The sequence below is a fragment of the Chiloscyllium punctatum genome, chromosome 3 (genome assembly GCF_047496795.1).
Source record: "Chiloscyllium punctatum isolate Juve2018m chromosome 3, sChiPun1.3, whole genome shotgun sequence".
NCBI lineage: Eukaryota > Metazoa > Chordata > Chondrichthyes > Orectolobiformes > Hemiscylliidae > Chiloscyllium > Chiloscyllium punctatum.
In genome coordinates this window covers 62971561-62994526 of record NC_092741.1, presented here as the reverse complement: position 1 = coordinate 62994526, position 22966 = coordinate 62971561, and the positions used below count along the sequence as shown (strand labels likewise).

The 22966-nt window shown below is 39.3% G+C and overlaps 1 protein-coding gene across 1 annotated transcript in view; it reads left to right on the top strand.

Moving 5' to 3' along the window:
- map3k5 (mitogen-activated protein kinase kinase kinase 5) overlaps positions 1-22966 on the top strand; it is a 186942-nt gene that overhangs the window by 152148 nt on the left and 11828 nt on the right. Inside the window, exons 22-26 of the mRNA XM_072554378.1 lie at positions 1531-1699; positions 8012-8197; positions 12852-12957; positions 14178-14424; positions 16178-16290. Coding sequence (XP_072410479.1) covers positions 1531-1699; positions 8012-8197; positions 12852-12957; positions 14178-14424; positions 16178-16290 — 821 coding nt within the window. The remainder of the gene's footprint in view (positions 1-1530; positions 1700-8011; positions 8198-12851; positions 12958-14177; positions 14425-16177; positions 16291-22966) is intronic.

The following is a 22966-nucleotide window of genomic DNA, read 5'->3' as shown; positions in this document are numbered from 1 at the left end:
TTCTCTTACTGAGATAGACTGAAGGGTGTTTTCCAAATGCATATAGGTTTGCTCGCTGAGCTGGAAGGTTCATTTCCAGACGTTTTGTCACCATACTAGGTAACATCTTCAGTGAGCCTCCGGGTGAACATACTACTCAGCATGCAGAACCTCAACCTGAGCTACAAATCTTCTCAAAACTTGCTAAGGTATTTGCCAAACTTTGGTTTTCAGATACCAGTTTCTAAAATAAACCCCGAGCAAAAAAATTTAAAATGAAACCAACAATTGCATTTATTAACAAAACATTGAAATAGTAGGAGAATTGCTTTCAGACTTCATCCATACACTCAGGAAATTAAGGAACTGTGCTGTGTTTTCTGAGCATCTCCCAGTAGTATAATAATAATGACTCCTGTAGGGGAAGCTCCAGTTAGATGTCCTGGAGTATTGTTAGTTGGTTTGTATTGCGGGAACCAGTGTAAATTTCTTTACAGCTAATTTCTCTATGATTTTCGCAACAACAATTTAATTACCCTGAAATATTTCCGTTTCCTAGATTTCTGTTCCAGAAAGAGCAGCAAGAATGCATTAAGCATTTATTGAAAATAAAAGCAAGATATAATGAAAACATGAGCTGAAAAAGAAAAACAAAATTACAGTAATTTCAATTTCAAGCAGCTTTCATTTACCAGAATAGAATTGTTAATCAGAATTTTTTTTTTGAGATTTAGGTTTCAGAGCTCTTTCTTTCATACTATTTATATTACTTCATGAAGGATTGGGAATGATTGGCCGAGATATATTTTACCTAAGTGGACTACACAAAGGTCATCATTTCAGTCAGGAACTGGTTGAGGCGAATGGGATGAGGGACGGTGGCATGTGAGACAAGTGGGAGGTGGCTCTACAGGAGGTTTATGAGAATTATCCCAGAGATAAAGGGCTCGTCATTATGAGGAGTGCTTGAGGTTTCTGCATCTGTACTTGATAGAGTTTAGAAGGATTGGAGAGGGGAATGGTGTGTATACAGAGAAGCCTGGATAGATTGGACATGGAGAAGATGTTTCCATTAGTAGGAGAGATTAGGACCTGGGGCATAGCCTCAAGGTGAAAAGTGACCTGTTAGAACTAAGATGAGGAATCTCTTCAGCCAGAAGTGGTTAATCTGTCGAATTGTTTGCCACAGAAGGTTGTGGAGGCCAAGTCATTGTGTGTATTGAAGATGAGATATGTAGGTTCTATCTTTGGTAAGGGGATCAAGGATTACAGGAAGAAGGCAGGAGAGTGGGATTGAGAAACATATTAGCAATGATCGAATGGCAGAGCAGACTCTATGGACTGAATGGCCTAATTTGTTCTTGTATCTTATGGACCACATTTTCAGCAATTCTACTAAGTTACTAATTCACCAGGCAAAAAATTCTCTTTGTTATCTTTTCCATAGGCATTCAAAGATTTAATCACAATTTTGATTGTTGATTCCTCTTTACCCTTGGATGTATTTCTCCTTTCTCCAAATTGATCATGTTTCTTTGTTTTAACCTGTAGTATACCTGATGATCACTTTGAAGATCACAGTGCACCACCATCTCCTGAGGAGAAGGATGCAGGGTTCTTTATGCTAAAGAAAGACAGTGAGCGAAGGGCTACTCTACATCGGATACTAACAGAGGACCAGGACAAAGTTGTGAGAAACTTGCTTGAATCTCTGATGCAGGTGAACACTCATTTTCCTAGTTTTAAATTAAGTTAATTATATTTTAGATCATTTAGATACTATTTTACCCAGTATTAACACCTCTCCATTCTCTATTTTCTTTCTGCCTTAGTTTAGGAGCATAGAGAGGCAATTCAACCTCTCAGGTCTGCTCTGTATTCAATTAGGTGCTACAACCCTGAAATTGTCAACCATTTCTGCATCCTGCTCTCATGTGCACAATATCCATCCTTTGTCCATTGCCGTGTTCCAGTGAAGCCCACACAAGCTGGAGAAGTAGCATCTCATTTTTCACTTGGGCATTTTACAGTCTTCATTGAGTTCAACAATCCTAGAGCATGAACACTGTCTTCCATTTTGATTACACCCCGTGACTTGATGGCATGTGTTTGCTCTCAGCAGAGCTCACCTATTTTAAACTATTCATATGAATCATTTACACCTATTTTATATCTAGTGCCTCCTTTACTACCATTAGCACTCTTCTTACCTTTTGTTTGGGCATCTTCACAATCTGTTCCACTTACTCCCCATCTGCTTTTGCGAACCATTGTTTTCCAGCCCCCTTCAATTCCAAAGAAGAACCACTGGATTCAGAACATCAGCTCTGTTTCTCTCTGTGCATGTGCCTCCATATCTGTTGAGTTTCTCCAACACTTTGTTTTTATTACATTCCCCAAATAGTTTTGTGTCATCACTAAATTTAAGGGCGGCATAGTGGCACAGTGGTTTGCACTGCTGCCTCACAGCGCCAGAGACCCGGGTTCAATTCCCGCCTCAGGCGACTGACTGTGTGGAGTTTGCACATTCTCCCCGTGGCTTCGTGGGTTTCCTCCGGGTGCTCCGGTTTCCTCCCACAGTCACAAAGATGTGCAGGTCAGGTGAATTGGCCATGCTAAATTGCCCGTAATATTAGGTAAGGGGTATCTGTAGGGGTGTGGGTGGGTTGCGCTTCGGCGGGTCGGTGTGGACTTGTTGGGCCGAAGGGCCTGTTTCCACACTGTAATGTAATGTAATCTAATCTAATCTAACATTTGGGCCCCAAATCCAAATCAGTTAAACAAATTGTGAACAGCTCTGGCTGCAGCACTGATAATTGCAGTGTGCCTGCAGTCCGTCACCCAGACTGTGACCTTTTAATCCACCTGTCTGTTCATTAATTCAAATAGGATGGCACTGGAAAACCACAGCAAGTCAGGGCAGTCAATGTTTTGGTCACAAGTCCTTCATCAAGAATCACATTCCTGATGAAAGGCTTATGCCTGAAATATCGGTTCTCCTGCTTCGTGGATGTTAGCTGAACTGCAGTGCTTTTTCAGCGCCACACTCTTTGACTCTGATCTCCAGCATCTGCAGTCCTCACTTTCTCCAATTCAAATGGGGATACCAATTCCATGGCTTCTAATTTTGTTTACTATCCTCCTTCATGAGACCTTATCTGAAAATCCAAACTCACTACGTCCTCAGGCTCTCCTTTATCAATACTACAAGTAACATCCTCTAAAGCTCCAACAGATTTGTCAAGAAGTATTACTTTCATAATTTTATGTTGACTCTGCCCAATCATAACATTATTTCCTAAGTGTCAAGTTTTCACTTCCTTTGTAATAGATGCTAATACTTCCTTACTACAGAGGAACTATGGTTATCTGATGGATGCGGCAGGGAGTATTTCATTTGGTTAATCAAATACCGGATAATGTAGTTTAGCTGAGCATTGGGAGCTTGCGATCTTGCTGGATAATCTGATATTTGGATAATCAAATGCCAGATAATCGAGCTTCCTCTGTACTGACTGAGTAGTTTGTGTGCTACCTTCCAAACAAGGATTGATTTCCCTTCTCTGACAAAAATAATTTTCTTTCATCCTTGAATTCACCCTCAGCATTGCTACCAGATAATGCAGGCTGCTGTTCACTCAGAGAATGAAGCGTTATTGTATGTACTTTGTTAATTTTGCAAACTTGGAAACAATGCAAAGAACTTCTAATAGATGAAAATCAGCCTTTTGCTTTTTGACAGAAGCCTTGATCTCACTTGACAAGTATGTATTGTCCCTAAGGTAGTGAACATTTATGGAACGTTTGAAATGTACATGGGCTGCAAACTGGCATGAGACTCAAGGGGTGAAGGTTGAGGAGCTACGGCAAATATATCTCAACAAAACTTGAAACATTCCATAAAAAAACTCCAGTTTTAGTACTGTGGAAATATAATTCCAGTGAAACATTATTTGTCTGAAAAACACAGAAGACCGTTCGCTTTTTAAAGAACTGACATTCATAACGACCTCTTCCAGAGTAAAATAGCTGAGCTTGAATGAGCTGGGAAACTTGCCACATTATCACATGTAGGACATAAATACATCTGCAATTCCACATGCTTGTCATGTGCATACAATTCAAACACGGCACATAATGTTAACAGCATGCTTACAAAGAGAAGGATTAGAAAGGATTATGCAGTGGGCCTCGTTTACTACAGGCTACCCTAATGTAATTCTTCACTTTTCCACCTACATGAAATGCTCTGAGCTGAATCTAATGACCTCTGCTCTCCTATAACAACAGATTGGTAATTTTTCAACCTTTTTTGAGAACATTATCAGTTTAGACAAAAACTAGATTTGAGTTTCTTTTCCTGAGGCCATTTCGTTCCAAGTACCACCACCCCTCATTGCATAGTTCCCCAAATTGTCACCAATGTTAGCTATGAGAAATTTGTTGGATAGTTCAACAGTGTGGAGCTACATTCTGCCTTCTGCCATCTAAAACTGAACAAGAAACCTTGAGGAAATGTCAGAAATAGACATGGATAGGATAAGGTTTGACATAAAAGATTGCTTATAATCAACTCAGAACCTAGATCTGTAAAGTTTTTTTTTCCCAGAAGACTCTAGGTAGTCCAGTTGGCCTGTCACAAGAAGTGATATTCAGGATTTTTGGGTTTGTAATGAAGTATCAGCATTTGTTGCTGACCTTGAAGAAGACAGATCACACAGATCCAGCTATCTCTCTGGTGATTACTCCTTTCCCGACAATTATTGGTCATTGCTGGCACTTGTGTAGCATGAATGTTATTTGCCTATTTTTTGCTCAAACCTGAATTTCATCCAGATCTTGCTGCGTTTAGTTATGGACTACTTCAGAATCTGTGATGTCATGAATGGTGCAATTATTGGTGAATCTCCCACTTCTGAGTTTATGATGGAGGGAAGCAGGTCAAGATGGTTGGGCCTGGAACATTACCCTGAGGAACTCCTGAAGAGACGACTGACCTAACAACCACAACTATGTTCTTTTGTACCAAAATGACTCTAACATGATTCCATAGGCACCATTCCTGTGATTGGGTCACTGCACAGCCAGAGAAATCCTTGGGAGGTCCTCCTGTAAGTGTCCAGTTTTTCTCTTCATTTGGCTGGTCTCAAACTACATGAGGAGCAGCAAGCTTATCACCTGCCGGATTCTTCCAAGTGGAAAATTGATCTCAACCACCAGCCATTCAGGGACAATTCCCACTGTCATTAGGCCTGAGACCAGGGCACACTTGGTGGATCTGATAGAGGGGATGGAAAGGTATTTTCCTCTCATTGCACCAATGAGTGCCTTGGCATTTAGGGGGGATTTGGAGAACCAGATTTAGTTCGCTGGCCAGCAACATGCACTGAGTATTCCCTGTGTCCTGGAACACTACAATGGTCTTGCTCACATCCAGGGCTTTTTAGTTTGGGGTGGGGGGCGGGTAGCAGTGTTGAATACCCTACTGCTTCTCCTATTTTCTATGTTTTATGATGGCTGCTTCCTGAACTGTGAGAATTCTTAATTTCCATTCTTCATTGTGATTTAATTTAGCATAATAGATTTTGTTATTTTTGTTTGTCCAGAGCTATTTGGAGCTAGTCTTATCTCCAGTCCTTTGTGTCAGCTTTAGCAAGAATTGTTTTACAATGTAGGGCTTCAGAGGCTTCTGGAAATTTAATCATGTTATCAACCTTGACCATTTTGAGTTTACTAACATGTTCCTTCGTTTTCAAGAAACAGAATTTAAATGTGAAAATATAGAAGAGAATATGATTTTCTTTGGGATGTCTCTTCATGATCCCTGACCATGATATATTCCTTGTTTTGGACTTTACAGCAGTATTATTGTTGTAATAATTGCAGAACTGTCAGCATTCATCTTCTTTATTCCACTGTGAAACTGACAGAAACGTTGGCACAGTTCAACACACATCCTCACAGCAGTTCCTCACAGCAATTCCTTGCTCCTCCATAATTGCTCAATTGAATTACCCACACTTAGCAATCTTTTAGAAATATCTGAACAAATAGGCTACAAGCAATCCTCCAAAATTTTGCACCTTATTCATAATGTGTAACTTGGTTTTTTAATGGTGATGTTAATATCTGATGAAGTATCTCTCAGATCATGGAAGTAATGATATTTCATTTTAATTACTACAATCCATCTTGTGTGGTGAAAGGCAAATGTATTCTAACTTTTTTTGGAAAAGCAATATTTTTGTTAAGAATCTGAATACAATACCTGTAGTAATGGAGTTCAGTACACATACTGTGGAAACAGGTTCACAATTGCTTTATTTCATTGGTATTTTTCTCTTTCAATACATTCGTTACCCTCTGTGGAAAGTAGTTGAAATTGCACTCTGTTCATCTCTACTGTCCTACATTTGAGTCTGTGTCTCTGGTGTGAGATTAGTGGCAGTTCCATGAACCTTAATAAATTCATGTGTCATATAAACTAAGTCCCTAATCCATTCAACACGCTTAACCTCTGCACCTTGCTTGGATCCTGATGTTAGCTTTATTCAAGCGCATGTCACTATATTTCTTTCTTCTCCAAATGAAGTTAAAGGACATCTGCCACCTACAGACCTTGTCCCACATTGCATATGAAAGAAACATCACGACTGCAGAATTTCTGCTCATAGAATTTCTAGAAGTAGGTCAGGCTGTTTTCTCTTGGTATAGCATACTTATTAAGGTCTTTCATTATCACTTTTTTTTCAAGGTCCCTTATACATTACTCAGTGAATGCTATCTGAGGCATTATGGTGAAGTACAGATTAATTAACCCTGGCATTGTTAAGAACACAATCTGTGTTTATGGTGCAATGGATGACAGCAGATAGCAGAATGAAGGTTCCTCACCCAATCCCCACGTTCAGTTCCTTGACTGGCTTCAGTCTCATGTACTTGGTCATATGACCCAGATGGGAGATTTGCTAGTCGGCTGAAGTAAAATATATTATAGATGTGTTTGTTTTTAACCTTAAGATTTTTATAACCAGTTTAGTTAGTTATAATATAATAATTTCCAACTGTGGCTCAATTGGTGGCAATCTAGCCTGTACATCCTCTTGCCCAAATCCAAAGATCTTAGATGTGGATTTTTAAAACCAAGAGTTACATGTTTCCAAGTGTATGCAGGTGTACTGATAAAAGTTTAACCAGTTTAAAACCATGTAGAAAAACGTTAATATAATTTCTGTTCCTTAGCCAGTCACAATCACTATATTCAATGAAACATTGATTTACATTGTTATTTGATAGTCCAAACACATTGTGATTCCTGTTTGATTAATTGGGAAAAGTTGGTCAATCATGAACAGTGGTTCAGGAATAGTACAGATCCTCGACAGAGGATTGACTTAATTCTGAACAATAACTGCCAGCTGCATTGTTTTGAGGCCACTTAGATGTAAGGAAAGATGAAGTCAGCATTGTTCTGAAAGACAATAGGGCTGCTCTCTCATTAGAGAAAGATGCCTGGTGATGGTTTAACCTGAGGGTCACCACGCCTCAGGCAAGGGGAGTGTTTTATAAGGAAAATCCTTCATGGTTCAATCACAGCCAGTGTGGGAATTGAACCCATGCTGTTGGTATCACTCTGCATCACAAACCAGCCATCCAGCCAACTGAGCTAATTAACCTCCTGTTCAGGTGTAACAAATGTTCAGCGAGGAAAAGAGATGTTAATTCTTTCAAATGCAAGAAACATGAAACATATTTTGCAGTGTAAATTCCATTGCTTAGATACTAAAATAAGAGGAAAAGGTGGGGTCTGTGGCTGTTATTTATTTTGTTTGGATTTCCATCTGTTATTTAATTGCTAGAAAATCGAGCAGGCTTCCTTGGGTATGCAATATTCCCAATCATTTTCATTTATATACTTCACTCAGGTGATCGAGTGCACTGAGGAAATGGAACATGAAAATCTGCTCTATTGGTACACAACATGTTAAGTCTGGGAAAACTAAGAAATATATTCTGTTTTCTTGATTCACAGGGTTCTGAAGAACCAAAGCTAAAATCTGAGCACATCTGTACACTTGTGGTTAGTTTGCGGGAGTTTGTGAGGTTAATTGATCGCAAAATCATCTCTGCCACCCTTTCCAAGCTGAAGTTGGAGTTGGATTTTGACAACCATGCCATTAGCCAGATTCAGATGGTGCTCTTTGGCTTCCAGGAAGCTGTAAGTTCTCATTTGTTTACTTTAACAAGAAATCTTTTCTTTAGAATGTCTCTATGTCCACTGGTTGTGAAGGTCCTGTATGAGTTTATGCTGTTTCAGCCTAGTTACTAATGAATATAGATCAGAGACCCCACTGTGGCTTATGTGAATAATCCCAAACTGGAGGCTGAGGTCTGAGAGCAGGGGCCTGGAAGCATGTGTTCAAGGACCATTTTGCTGAGGCTGAGAGAGGACGCCCAGAGTCAGGGGCAGCCCTTTTACCAAAACCAGAGGCTGTGTGGTGAGCTGCCTTTTTATAGAGGCTGCCATCTTGCCACCAAGTTTCAGCAGGATGATGGAAAGTGAGAGGCCAGATGGGGAATGGGGAGAGATGTGAAAGCCACAGGGGGATTGGTAGAATTGTGGAGACTGCAAGGGGAGGAGTGGGAGGAAGACAGTGGCTGCAAGGGTGATGGGGAAGGGAGATCCATTTCAAAGTTCTCAACAAAGGAATCCTCTGCTAACTGGGAGCCGGGAAGACCTGAAATCACTGGGGCAGCAAATTCCTTGCAAATAAAGTTAGGCAGCCTTAATCTAGATATTCTATGTACCAATGCAAGAATAGGGAAACATTAAACAAATACTCTAGTAATATTCACTGTCAATTATTAAATTTAATATTGAGATCTGAGGTGCAGTAAAAAAGTGCTAATCACCTTGTTAAGTAATCTAACTTTGTAGATAAACAATGGAAACACATTAGCTGTGGTCTTTTTGTCCAGTATATAACATTGAAAAACAGTGACAGACTGTGAGGTGTCTCTATCACCCTTCACAGTGCACAAAACTGTGCAAGACAGTGAAGCATAGTGGGGTGAAGGGGGTTGAATCAGTATTCACTCCGGTAGATGGGATGTGGTAATCAAGAAAGGAAACAGAAAGTTCTAACTTTCAACTGGTCTGAGGAAGGTGTATTTCGGATAATGTGCAGGTGAACTCTTTTTGCTAACTTATGCCTGTGCTAGTTAGATACTTTGGTATCTGCAAAATTAATGCTTTCCTTGAATGAAATGGCTTTCAATTTTTAATGAGATTGTGCTTCCTGCTGTTTCGGAGAGTCGAATTATCTTATACGTCAACTCCGATTCAGAAGGTAATGTTACTACATACATCACCTAATAAGGAATTTAGTTAGAATGGGAAAACAGCCCCTCAAACAAAAAGTAGCCCACTTGAAGAACCCCTGAGAAAGAAATATGTCATGCCTTCTTGATAGTTGTCTGATATCCAGTAATGCTCATCTAGCATGGGAAAAGAGCAGATTAGAATTTTGAGTCTGCATTTTCCAATGCAATTCTTCATGGGGTAATTTATCATTGTTTGAAGGCAAATGATTTTGCAGGATAAAGATTTCCTCAGTATCAGCCATGCCACACTGCAGCAACATCTGTAGCCACTGTACTTGGCCCTGTCTACCGAAGGCAGGTAACCTCCAATGCAGAGTGAAATCACCACCAGAAGGCTGAATCCACGGTCATTGCTCACTGGTATTGCTGCTACCAAAACAGCATGAATCCCCCAATCAGAGACTCCAGCTTGGACTGTTCAGACTGACATTATTTGGTATCTTCCAGGATTTAAATAAAATCTCCTGGGCATTGACGCGAACAACTAAGTTGAAAGTTAGAACTTTCTATTTTCTTGTTTGATTAGCACGTCCCATCAAACCGAATGAATACTGGTTCGACTCCCTTTCCCGCAAAGCTTGCAGTTATTTGCATTGTAAAGGATTATAGAGATAGCTGACAGTTTGTCACCATTTTTTGTTAGATAGAAAGTGAGGAGATGGACAGCAAATTTCAACAATTCACAGCAAGGGCTGTTGGGTATATTTCTATTTAGATCAAGAGCTGAATAACAAGAAGTGGAGTATCAACAATTTTAATGTGAGAATAGTCGTGAGCAAGGATCTCTGAAGTGGCAAACAAGACCTATCCCCAAATGTTGAGCAATGTATAACACTATGTGGATATTTGTGTGTGCCCGCGTGTGTGCATGCATGTGGCCTTGTCAAACATTTAGTGAAGTGCATTTAATCTGACTTTAAAAGATTTTCTTCCCTGAGGATCCAACAGAAAAAAATTGTTTCTGTCACTGCATAGAAATGAACTGACCATCATCTAGATTAGAGGAAATATCTATTAGGACATTGTTCCCTCAGGGTTGATAGCATAAAGTAAAGAATGATTTCTGAAAATAAATGATCCTCTTGAGTCTAATGGCTTTTTCATTTTTTGAAATATAATTTTACTGTGAATTCAAGTTTTTGGGGGGAGTTTGTTTCCGAACAACCAGGAGACATACCATGCAAGGATTTTAAAGCTTATTCTTTAAGTACTCTGTTCCTGACAACATGCAAGTTGAACACAAACAAAAGCAAAACTGTTAAGCTTCTATCAATCCAGATAGAGATTAAGACACTGAATTCTGTGTGTTGTGAATGAATTGTGAACTGTATTCAAAGATTAATACATACAACAATTGGCAGCACAGACTTGAGGATATTTAACATTTTCACTAATCTAACTGACCTAGATATGTCAGATTTGCTTTGTCACCCATTCTGTATCAAAACACGAGAGCAAATTGTTCTTGCGTGATAGATTTAAGTGCTCTGATGTACCCTCAGCTTGATAAGTATATTTGCAGATATGATGTTTCCACTTTCGTGCCTATTTTGAAGTTAATTGCATAATTTAAAAAGTAAACGAACACAACATCTGGAAACATTAGATTTCCTCTTCGTTTGGATAAGTTTAAGTCAGCTACAAATACTCAGGACACTACCTTCACAATTGAAGCTTTACTGATAGATTGCATTTATGGTGTATACTTAATCTCTGACTGCTGTGTTGCAACCAGAGTAATTAATTATTCTTTTAAACATCTGTGACAAATCCTTGCAGCCATATCCAGCTTCACTGTTTTATTTGAAGGAGAAGGTTGTTGTACATTTTGCCCTTTTATAGTTTTGAGCTTGTTTATAGTAGGGACTGGAAGTGATGTATGAACTCGGAAGTTGAAAGTCCTGCCCACGAAAACAACCCTTCACATTTTTGAGGGGGCTGGTAAGGGCACATTCCACGAAGACAGACTGACCATTTAAATCATCAGCTGCCCCCACTCTTATATTGTGTTGGTAGCCTTGCAATGTGAAACTGAAAATGTGCAGAGTAGACCTGTTAAGAGCAATTTGGATTTTGTGCATTTCTTTGAATAGTCAGAATTAGGTACCTCATTTGGATATATAATCTTCAGACACCTTTGGTGACATAAATTGCCTTTTAGAATGGTTAAACATTGTCGTAAATGTATGTAAAAAGTGTATAAAATCGTTAACTGTCAAGCTAATTGGAAATGTTTATATCAAATCTGGGACAGCCCAGTGGTTCAGTGGTAAACACTGCTGCCTCACAATGCCAGGGACCCGGGTTTGATTCCAGCCTTGGGCGACTGTATGTGTGGAGTTTGCACATTCTTCCTGTGTCTGTGTGGGTTTCCTCCAGGTGCTCCATTTTCCTCCCACAATCCAAAGCAGGTCAGGTGAATTGGCCATGCTAAATTACCCATTGTGTTCAGGGATGTGTAGGTTAGGTGCGTTAGTCAGAGGTAAATGTCGAATAATAGGGTAGGGGAATGGGTCTGGGTGGGTTACTCTTCAGAGGGTGGGTGTGGACTTGTTGGGCCAAATGACCTGTTTCCACTCTGTAGGGATTCTATTCTCTGAAATATCAAAGGTATCAAGAGGGCATGTCAGACACTCATAGGGAGCTGTCTGGATAATTAGAAATCCCTGCCCTTTAAATATGGGGAATGAAGGTCTGGAGTGTCTAAAAAAATCATTGCTGGCTGTTTTACTCTGATGGATGCCTGAGAGCTGCTATTACTGGATTCCTGCTGCCTGACTTATTTCTTAACCAGTCATTATTGTAGCAGGGAGCCTGACATTTTGGTTGGTCAACACCTCCAGCTGGATTCTTTAAAAAGAGACTATAAATGAATTCTAATGGTTGTAATAGGAAACTGCACCTGTGAACAAAGTTTGTTTAAGGCCTGATACAGGTAAAAGAATGTAAATGTAGTAAAGTGATCATTATGAATTCTTTCATGCAGTGAGGTCTGCATTACACACTTATAACATTTTTCGATTTCATGTCCATGTATCCTGAGGTGTGTCCACAACTTGTGGGCAAAAATCCAGGACTAATTGTCACAAAGATCATGATGTTGTAATACAACGTTTGAAAACAAAATCAATGTTGAAAATCTCAAAAGCGTTAATTGCTATAAATTCCCAGCAGGTTAACCAACATCTGAAAAAAAGTAATAACATGATTCAGTTCCGGTGAAGTGTTCCACGAAAATTTGATTTTTTTTATTGTGGGGGTGGGCTTCACTAAATAAACCTGCACTATAACACACCAAAGAAACTTCACATTATGGTAGAAAGGTACTGCATTGAAGAGATACTAAAGAATCTATGTGTCCTTTGAGCATTTTGATCTGATTGCCTAACTACATGGGCTCAATTATGCTTAGCTATGTTTTCCTATGGTAACATGGAAGATTTTCAGGAAATATTAACAAAAGTAATTTTATAATTTCTTGACATTAGGTAAATAAAGTCCTGAGAACTCATAATATAAAACCTCACTGGATGTTTGCTTTGGATAATATCATTCGCAAGGCTGTGCAGACAGCTATTACCATTCTTGTACCTGGTGAGTCATTGTTGTTCCAGCAGGTGTCTGGGCTACTGGAGAATTCCAGTTTCAAGTATTACTAATTGTATTGTTATACTGTTATGAGTTCATCTAATTAATAATTTCAGTAGTACCAGCTGGTATAATAAAGAATCTGTTGAAGTGCTGTTATGTGACTTTTTTAAAAATGCATAACTTTGTGTACAATCAAGTTAGCTAATTAAACAGAAATACTATGTGTGTAACTAGTGATAAATTCGTTTTCATTGGTGCTTTTCTTTCGAACTTGAACAGACTTTTCAACTTCTGCAGGGGTACTTTTGGATTCAATACTTGTAGGATCGACTCAAATTCTTCCATCACTTTCCTATTGAATAAAAAGGCCATGTTATAGTACAATAAAATGGATCTCTTGTCAAGTTGTATTAGTTGAAAGTTTCATTTTATTTCCTTACTAAAGCACTACATCAGATATTGAACCGACATAATTCATGTCTCACTGGAGAGAAGCTGAATAGAAACAGGAAAAATACTTCAGAATACAACCAAATAGATTTCAAACATCCCTGTACCGTCCCAGTGCTAGCACAATTGATCTAAACCTTTTTTGCACTTCCTTTAAAACTGTGCCTGTACTTCTCCCTATTTAGCCTACTTTCTTGGAGGTATAAGCCATCACAACGTAAAGGCTGACACAAAGGACTAAAAGACCAAGCATTAAGTTGAAGTGGATTATTAGATCTATAATGAATAACCAGTATCAATAGTTGTTTTCAACAGGAACTTCCTCAAGTCTTTTCCCATTTTTTTTGCTTGATTGTTTTTGCCATTGCTTTGGTAAAAGACCACCACAAACCCCTCAGAGACATGCAAAAGCAATTTCTGCTGAAGTTACAGTGGCTGGTCGCCAGAATACCTGAAAAAGAATTCTGACCTTTCTCGTCATTTAATTGTGGCAATATTATTCTTACAACATTTATTATGTAAGTCAGGCGTTGTTACTTTGCAGGCTGAAAATGTTGATTAATTAGCCAGTTTTGCATAATATAGCATGCACCTAAATTTTCCTGTAATATTTTCAAGAAACTAGAACTGAATATTCCATTGTCTGAAGTATCTAGTCAAAAATTAATTTTAACTTAATTTGAAGTTCAGCAGTTCTTTTAAATGACAGAACTGTCATTTCTAGATAGAATTGTAATGGATTGATATGGTATGCTATCAATGTCTTTGTATAGAACTGAGACCACATTTCAGCCTCGCCTCTGGGAGTGATGCTGCAGACCAAGAAGAAGCAGATGATGAGGATGATGAAGACCACAATAAGCCTATTCATTCTCAAACTCGGCGGCCAAGTGCTGTGCATGAGGACCCAATACCAACTTCTGGTGTTAGTACCCTGAGTTCAACATTGTCCCATGACTCCCAATATGTACACAGGTCCTTGAGTATGCAGTTGGGAAGACTTAAATTAGAAACCAGCAGGTAAATCTCAATATCTCAAATGTGTTGATAAAAATTTTGTAACTTTATTAAGTCTGGTCTGATATGATTTGATTTGCACTCTTTATGTTGTTTCTTGAACATCTTCAGATCAATTTGAAAAGACAGGCAATATCCTCAACTGTAGATACTTGAATAGTTTCAATCATGCTATAGTATTTCAGTAAAAAGTATTGTTATGTAGATCCAGTTGTCTTTTGCACTATAATTAAGACGTCTGTGTCAGGGAAGGAAAATTTACAAGTTGGTGTCAGAATGAAAATCTTCCTCCACCAAAAGCAGAAATTTCTGGAGGAATTCAGCAGGCTGATCAGCATCTCTGGAGCAGAACCAAAGTACATTTTGAAGCCAGTAACCCTCCTTCAGAATATTCAGACTAAAGCTGAAGAAGAGCACTGGACCTGAAATATTAACTCTGCTTTCTCTCCACAGCTGCTGCCTGACCTGATAAGTTTCTTTAGCAACTTCTGATTTTCTTGGTTTATATTATTGGAAACTTCCTGCCTGATTCAAAATTATCCAAATTCTCCTGTTATTGTTTTGAGATTACGATGACTGTGGATATGGTGATTTGTATGCCCCATTATCCAGCTTCCCCTCCCATTTAGCCCATATCACAGAATCATACAACATGGTAGAAGGCCAATTAGCACATTGTCCCGTGCCATCTTTTAAAAGCGATATCCAATTTCTATTAATTCCCTGCTTTTGTTTGTTGCATTGAGGAATTTTTCCTTCAAGTGTTTTTCCAATTCATTCCTGCAAGTTGCTATTGAATCTACTTCCATCTCTTTCATGTACTGAATCCCAGATTACAACATCCCACTATGTAAATTTTTTTTCATCGCACATCTGTTTCTTTTGCCACAGTTTCCTTAAATCTGACTTTTCCTTACTGACCCTTCTATAACTAGAAACAGCTTGTCTTTAAACTCCATTAAAATATTTCATAATTGAACAATTTCTGTTTTGGGAAGTGATCTTGAAGACCTGTCTCTCTAAACTCCCCTTTTCTAAATTCCATCTTTATGGGATCTATTCTTTGTTGGAATTGATTATTTGATTACCAAAATTACAATTGAGGACTCGTCATGTTTGAGATTAGGGGAAATCACTTGAAGTAGAGGTTTTTCTCTGCATCTTCCAACAACCACACAATATGGTGTGATATTGACAAGGTAGATGGCACAGAATTAAAAAGTATGACTGCCAACCTGATTGGCATCATCTTCACCTTTTACAAAAAGTAGTGTCCAGAATAAATAACCCCACTTGTCCATCTGCACAAAGGCTCTTTCTCAGGAGGGAGCAGTTAAGAAATTGATACCAATTGATCATTAAGCTTTAATTTAACAGATCAAAATTAACAACAGTTAATTGCAGAGGTCCTCAAGTCTCACAAGGCAGGTGAAGGAGATATTTAATATAACTGTATTAACAATACTATACAGGTTTATAAATGTGTGTGTGCAATATGTGGTTTATCTAAAATCTATTAAGATGGAATGTGCATACATGGACGGCAAAAGGTAATGTATCTTGCACTTTCCAATAAAAGGAAGAATTTCAATTTGTGTTGTTCAAACAAATGTGCACCGGGATAGAATTTATATTTAGTGCACATGTATTTTGTTCAGCCTTAGAAGCTAGTGAAAAAGTCCAAGTTAAATATGGATTTAAAATTGCTTCCTAAAATGCAATTCACAATGTTACAGATTTCATATTCTTTCTGTAGGCTTTTGGAAGAGCTTGTTCAGAAGGAAAAGGATTATCAGGTTCTTCTTCACCAGGCTATTGAAGAAAAGGAGCAGGAAATTAAATTGCTGAGATTGAAGTCACAACCCATAGGTAAATCTTGAGCAAGATGACCCCACACATAAAAGTATTACACATATTTTTATTTGCCAGGTGCTCTTTAACCTTTTACCCTTTTAAACATTAGTTTTAACCTGCTTTAAAAAAAGTATACTTGAAATAAGTCCAAATTCAAGTTGGAGTAGAGAGGACAGTGTTGTCTGTATTAGGATTGTTTCTTGAATAGGAAGGTACTGAGGAGAGCAACAAACAAGCCTGCTTCATTCTGATTTCATTAGTAGCTGCAATATGTTACCTGCTTTCATCAACAAAAAACAAAATGGAAGGTTTTTTTTAAAAATGATGGTGAATGAGGAGAAACAAGAGTGCTTATGGATAATTGATATCCTGGCATTGATTTGAAACTTTTTTCAGAGGTGGCAATGTGCCTTACCAATGCCTTGCTGCTGGTTTCAGTTTTAACCCACTGCTTAATGTTCAGAACATTGTCACTAAGAAGCATTTCTATCAAATAATGATATCATATAATAACTAAGGGGCTCCACATCTTCTGCTCCACAGAGGTTCTCATTAACCTGTATTATGACATATTTCTGGAACCCAGGACCTCTGGCCCAGAGATAGGGACACTACCATTGTGCCACAGGAGCTCCTAAACTTTCTTCAGTTTTTTTTTAATCAACCTGTTCAAAGATATCATTACATCTATCTGGAGCAAGCAGGATTTGAGTCTGGGCCTCCTGTCTGAGGGGTAGGGACACCACCACAAGGATCCATCAAAGACGACTGGTGGTGAGTTTAACCTGAAGGGCACCACACCTCTGGTGAGGTTGAGAAGGCAGGATCTTCATGGTAATTGAAGGCACGCTGTTACCACCACTCAGCATGTAAACCAGCCACGCAGTCAACTGAGCTAACTGACACCCTTTAACTGACTTTGCTGCAGGAGTTCCATATGGCTATTATTTTTTAAATTAATCTTTACAGAGATATTATTATACAACTCTGGAGCAGATGGGATGGGAACTCAGCCCTCTTGATCCAGAGATAGGAACACTACCATTCCCATGCAAGAGCTCTCATCTGTTCGAGATATATTTAATCAACCAATTCAGACATGTTATGACACACCTTTAGAATAGGTAGGACTAGAACCCAGGCCATCAAGCTCAGTGATAACAATACTACCTTTCTTCCACAAGAGTCCTGTCATCCCCTGCATCAGATAAACAAGAAGGCTAATGGAATAGGGAGGTCTTACTACAACTGTAAAAGGTACTGGTGAGACTACATCTGGTTTTGGTCCCCTTATCAAAGGCATGATATCATTTCATCGGAGGCAGTTCAGAGAAGTTTCATTAGGATGATCCCTGATATGGAGGAATTGTCTTATGAGCAAAGGTTAATCATGTTGGGACTCTACTCACTGGAGTTTAGAAGAATGAGAGATGATCTCCTTGAAACATTCGAATTCTTAATGGGCTTGACAGGGTAAATGCTGAGATATGTTTCATTTCGTGGGAGAGTCAAGGAACAGAGGAAATAGTGTTAGAATAAAGAGATGAGAAGGAATTCCTTCTCTCAGCGGGCTGCATACCTTTAGAACTCCTTGCTACAGAGAGCTGTGGGGCAGAGACCCTGAGCTCGATTGATTCTTGTGGAATCCAGGGTTACAGGGCAAGGGGCAGGAAAGTGGATGTGAGGAATGTTGGATCAGTCATGAACTTAGTGAATAGCAGAGCTGGCTGTAGGGGCCAAATAGCCTACTCCTGTATCTCTCTCTTATAGTCTTATGGTCTTTATGCTGCAAGCAAGAGAACTGAATCCAGCCTACAGTCAACTGAGTCACCATACTACAAAATGAATTCCGTTTGTTCTTATGAATTATAATTTGACTGTCCTCTCCTTCCTCAATCTGTAATATGGTTTGTGTGTGTTTTTAAGGGGAAGGTTGGACTTTGCCGTGTGTGGAATTCATAATTTTTTTAACCTACATCTCTTTAAGAATAATAAAACTAATCTCTTTCTTGGTCAAACTCAAGAAAATCTGTCCAATTAGTTACTTTGTGATCATAGTGGGTGAACAATGCAATACGCAATGAATTAGCAACTATAACCTGTTCAAACAAAAGCCAGTGGACAAAAGAGAAGCAAAAGCAAGGAGCCATTCAACATCTGTTCAGCTGATCATTACCATATTAATTTCTATGGAGCTATTCTTTTATACTGTTAAATGTTCACCAGACATATGGTAAAATTATCATGTATCTCTGTAAACATTACTATGTTGCAATTCAAGTGAACCAATTGCAAATGAAGGAGTAACAAAATTAAGCACCAACTTGCCTAGCATATTTCAAATAATAAAATGTCTCCAGAGGCCCCTCACATGAGCACCAGAAAAGAACTTCTAATACTGACCGTCATGTAAGGAGGCAATGGGTCAAATTACTGAAAGGTTGGTCATAGAGCTAGATTCTAAGAAATGTCTTATGGGATGAAAACAGGAAAGAGTAGCAGTGAGATGTGGGAAGGGTATTCCAAAGATTGGGGATTATGCATGTCCACCAATGGGAGAGCAATTAAAATTCAGAATGCACAAGAGGCCAGAGTTGGAGGAGCACAGATGATCTGAAGGAAATGGGGTGCAGGAGGAGACTATAGTGGTGGGTCCCAATTCTCAGTGAAGTCACTCTTCCTCCAATGCTCTCTGCCTTCACTGTTGGGTACCCCTCCTTGAAAATCCTTATTACTCACATCTTCTGCTTACTCCTTCTTTGGGTTATTTTTCATATTATCTTTGTACCTTTGTGAACACATTTTTAGAGTTTTTTCTGTATGAAAGGTAAATATAAATTGCAAGTCATTATTGCTCTGCTACAGCTCAAATAAATTAATATATAAAATGGGCAACTGCAGGAGTTGTCAACCATGAACAAACAAAATAATGTTGTGAAAGCTTATCATTTTACACTCATCAAAACAAGTATAGGAATGTCAAATTTCAAACGGTCACGACAGTTTGTACCATAGGAAAATAGCTGGCAAGTTGACTCAGGTATATTCATGGAGAAAGCAATGGGGAATTAAAAGCTCCTCCTGCTCCTGGATTGTTTTTAAAAAATGATGCAAGGCTGACATATTCCTTTAGTTTTGATAGTGTGGTGCTGGGAAAGCACAGCAGGTCAGGCAGCATCCGAGGAGCAGGAAAATCGATGTTTTGGGCAAAAGCCCTTAATCAGGAATGAGGCTGTGAGCCGAGGGGGTGGTGAAATAAAGGGGGCTTTTCTAGCACCACACTATCAACTCTAAACTCTGGAATCCACAGTCCTCACTTTTGCCTTTTTTCCTTTAGTTTGTAGAGGATGGATCCCTGCATGTGAATGTATGTCACTTCTAGTAAGCATAAATAAGCCACGTTATAAGCTCGACTCATTATTTGAAATTGGTTATTATTACAGGTATCATCACATTCAGGATTATTCAGAAAGTGTTATCCAATCATTAAGTCACATTTTTGTTTTGGGTGTTGCAAGCTCAAGCTGATTATTTAAGGTCTATGCCATGCCTGTTTCAAAAAAATTGAAGTAACACGCTATTTGGTTTAGCGAATTGTTCGGATAGCCGATCTAGCTGAAGCCAGCACTGAATTTCATACATGATGTTCTTGAATTGGGTGGTAGACGGAATGTCTTTTTGGACATCCTGCTGATGCAAATTACTATGCACAGTGCACTGATTTACTGAGTCTATTGTTCAAACTTTTGTAAACGTTGCCTTTCCAGGACAATTTGAGGTAAACAGGATATTTTTCAGATAGGTACTTTTGGCGAGATATTGATGACTTTTGGCCCTTTCAAGAATTTGCACAATGTGCGGTGAACAATTGTCTGATCAGGAGATGCCTTTTTTAAAAATGCATTAGTGCAGGATTTATACCTAACCACAGTGAGAAAATGACAAGAGTTTCAAATCAGGAAGGTACATGACTTGAAGCGGAACTTACAAATGGTGGCGTCTGCTACCTGTGTCCTTCTAAGTGGTCCTGGGTTTGGAGTGTGCTGATGAAGCAGTTATGGTAAATTGTTGAGTGCATCATGTAAATGGTAGTGCTGCATCAGTGTATTACTGGTGAAGGAAATAAATATTTTAAATTGGTGATGGGATACCAGTCAAATTGACTATTTTATCTTGGTTGATGTTGAGCAATTTGTACAATACAAATGCTATCGGCACAAACCTGAACGGTAGCCATGTCTTGCGAATATGGGCGTGGACTGCTTCAGTGTCTGAAGAGTTGAAGGTAGTGCTGAATATTGCGCAGTCAGCAATGAACTTTTATTCTTCTGGCCTTATTAAGGAAGGAAGGTTTTGTGGACAGGACAAACCTTAACATGTTTTAACATTGCTGGGTAGCTGTCTGGATTGTCACTGTGCTGATACAGCTTGATTAGAGGCAATGGCTAGTTCTGAAGCATACGTTATCAGTACTACTACTGGAATGTTATAAAGTCCATAGCCTTTGCAGTGTTCAGTATGTAGTAGCCTTAAGCTATTTCTTGATATCATGTGGGTTGAATTGAATTGTTGAAGACTATCATCTGTGATCCTGCACACTTGAGACATTCACACAGCACTTTGAACAGGGGTTTGGCCCTGTCTTTTGTAGTGATGTCCGTCATGTTGCTGTCCATTGACCAATGGGATGGGGAGGCAATGTCATAATGTTTTTGTCACTTGACTATTAATCTGGAGAGCCAGGTCTGGGGGACCAGTATATGAATGTGACCATAGCAGATGTGCAGTTTGTTTTTTTATAAATCTGGTATGAAAAGTCTCATGATGACCACGAAGCCATTGTCAATTGTCATAAAAATCCATCTCGTTCACTAATCCCAATTAAGGAAGGAAAATTGCAGTCCTTGCTTAGTCTGGCCTATATATGACTTGAAACCAACAGCAATGTGGTTGACTCTTAAATGCCGTTTCAACTAATCTAGAAAGCTACTCAGTTACATCAAACCACTAAAATGTCTGCAAGAAATTAGACCAGACAGACCGTCTGACACCAATCTGGGTACCCTAAAGACAATGGAAATGACCCAGCAGAGCCTTCCTTAGTAACATGTGGGGGCTAGTGCCAAAATTGGAAGAGATGTGTCTCAAACTAATCAAACAGCAATCTGACATTATCTTACTGAAGAAATAAGACATTAAAGACCATGTCTCAGATAACATCACCATCCGTGGATTTGTCTTGTCCCACCAACAGGACAGACTCAGCAGAGGTGATGGTATGCACTGGTACATAGCCAGGAGGAAGTTGCCCTGAAAGCCTTCAACATTGACTCTGGACTGCATGACTTCTCCATGGCCTCAGGTTAAACATGGGCAAAGGAATTTCCCTTTAACCAGCCCTTGTCAGTTGATAAATTATAACTCCCCTTTGTTAAGAATCATTTGGATAAAGCACTAACAGTTACAAGGCTGCAGAGTATACTCTTTGTGGGGACTTCAATGTCCTTAAAGAGTGGCTTGGCAGCACTGCTGACAAAGCTGGTTATACCTGCTCGACTGGGTCAACAACAGATGGTGAGGGAAAAAACACATAACTTCATTCTCACCATCTGCTTGTTGCAAGTGCACCTTCCATGACAGTATTGGTGGGAGTGAGCAACACACAGTCTTTATGGAGACAAAGCCTGTTTTTGCATTCCTTACAAACACTGTGGGAAGCCAGAGAAGTAATTGCTGGGCTTCTTGCTGAGATATTTGTATAATTGATAGTCACAGGTGAGGTCCTGGAAGACTGGAAGTTGGCAAATGTGGTGCCACTGTTTAAGAAGGACGGTAAGGACAAGCCAGGGAACTATAGACCGGTGAGTCTGACGTCGGTTGTGGGCAAGTTGGAGGGAATCCTGAGGGACAGGATATACATGTATTTGGAAAGGCACGGACTGATTAGGGATTGTCAACATGGCTTTGTGCGTGGAAAATCATGTCTCACAAACTTGATTGCGTTTTTTGAAAAAGTAACAAAGAGAATTGATGAGGGCAGAGCAGTAGATGTGATCTATATGGACTTCAGTAAGGCATTCAACAAGGTTCCCCATGAGCAAGGTTAGATCTCGTGGAATACAGGGAGAACTAGCCATTTGGATACAAATTTGGACTCAAAGATAGAAGACAGAGGGTGGTGTTGGAGGGTTGTTTTTCAGACTGGAGGCCTGTGACCAGTGGAGTGCCACAAGGATTGGTGCTGGGTCATTTAGATAAATGATTTGGATGCGAGCATAAGAGGTACAGTTAGTAAGTTTGCAGATGACACCAAAATTGGAGGTGTTGTGCACAGCGAAGAGGGTTACCTCAGATTACATCAGGATCTTGACCAGATAGGGCAATGAGCTGAGAAGTGGCAGATGGAGTTTAATTCAGATAAATGCGAGGTGCTGCATTTTGGGAAAGCAAATCTTAGCAGGTCTTATACACTTAATGGTAAGGTCCTGGGGAGTGTTGCTGAACAAAGAGACCTTGGAGTGCAGGTTCATAGCTCCTTGAAAGTGGAGTCACAGATAGGATAGTGAAGAAGGCATTTCTTTACTTTAATGGTCAGAGAATTGAGTACAGGAGTTGGGAGGTCATGTTGCGGCTGTACAGGACATTGGTTAGGCCACTGTTGGAATATTGCATCCAATTTAAGTCTCCTTCC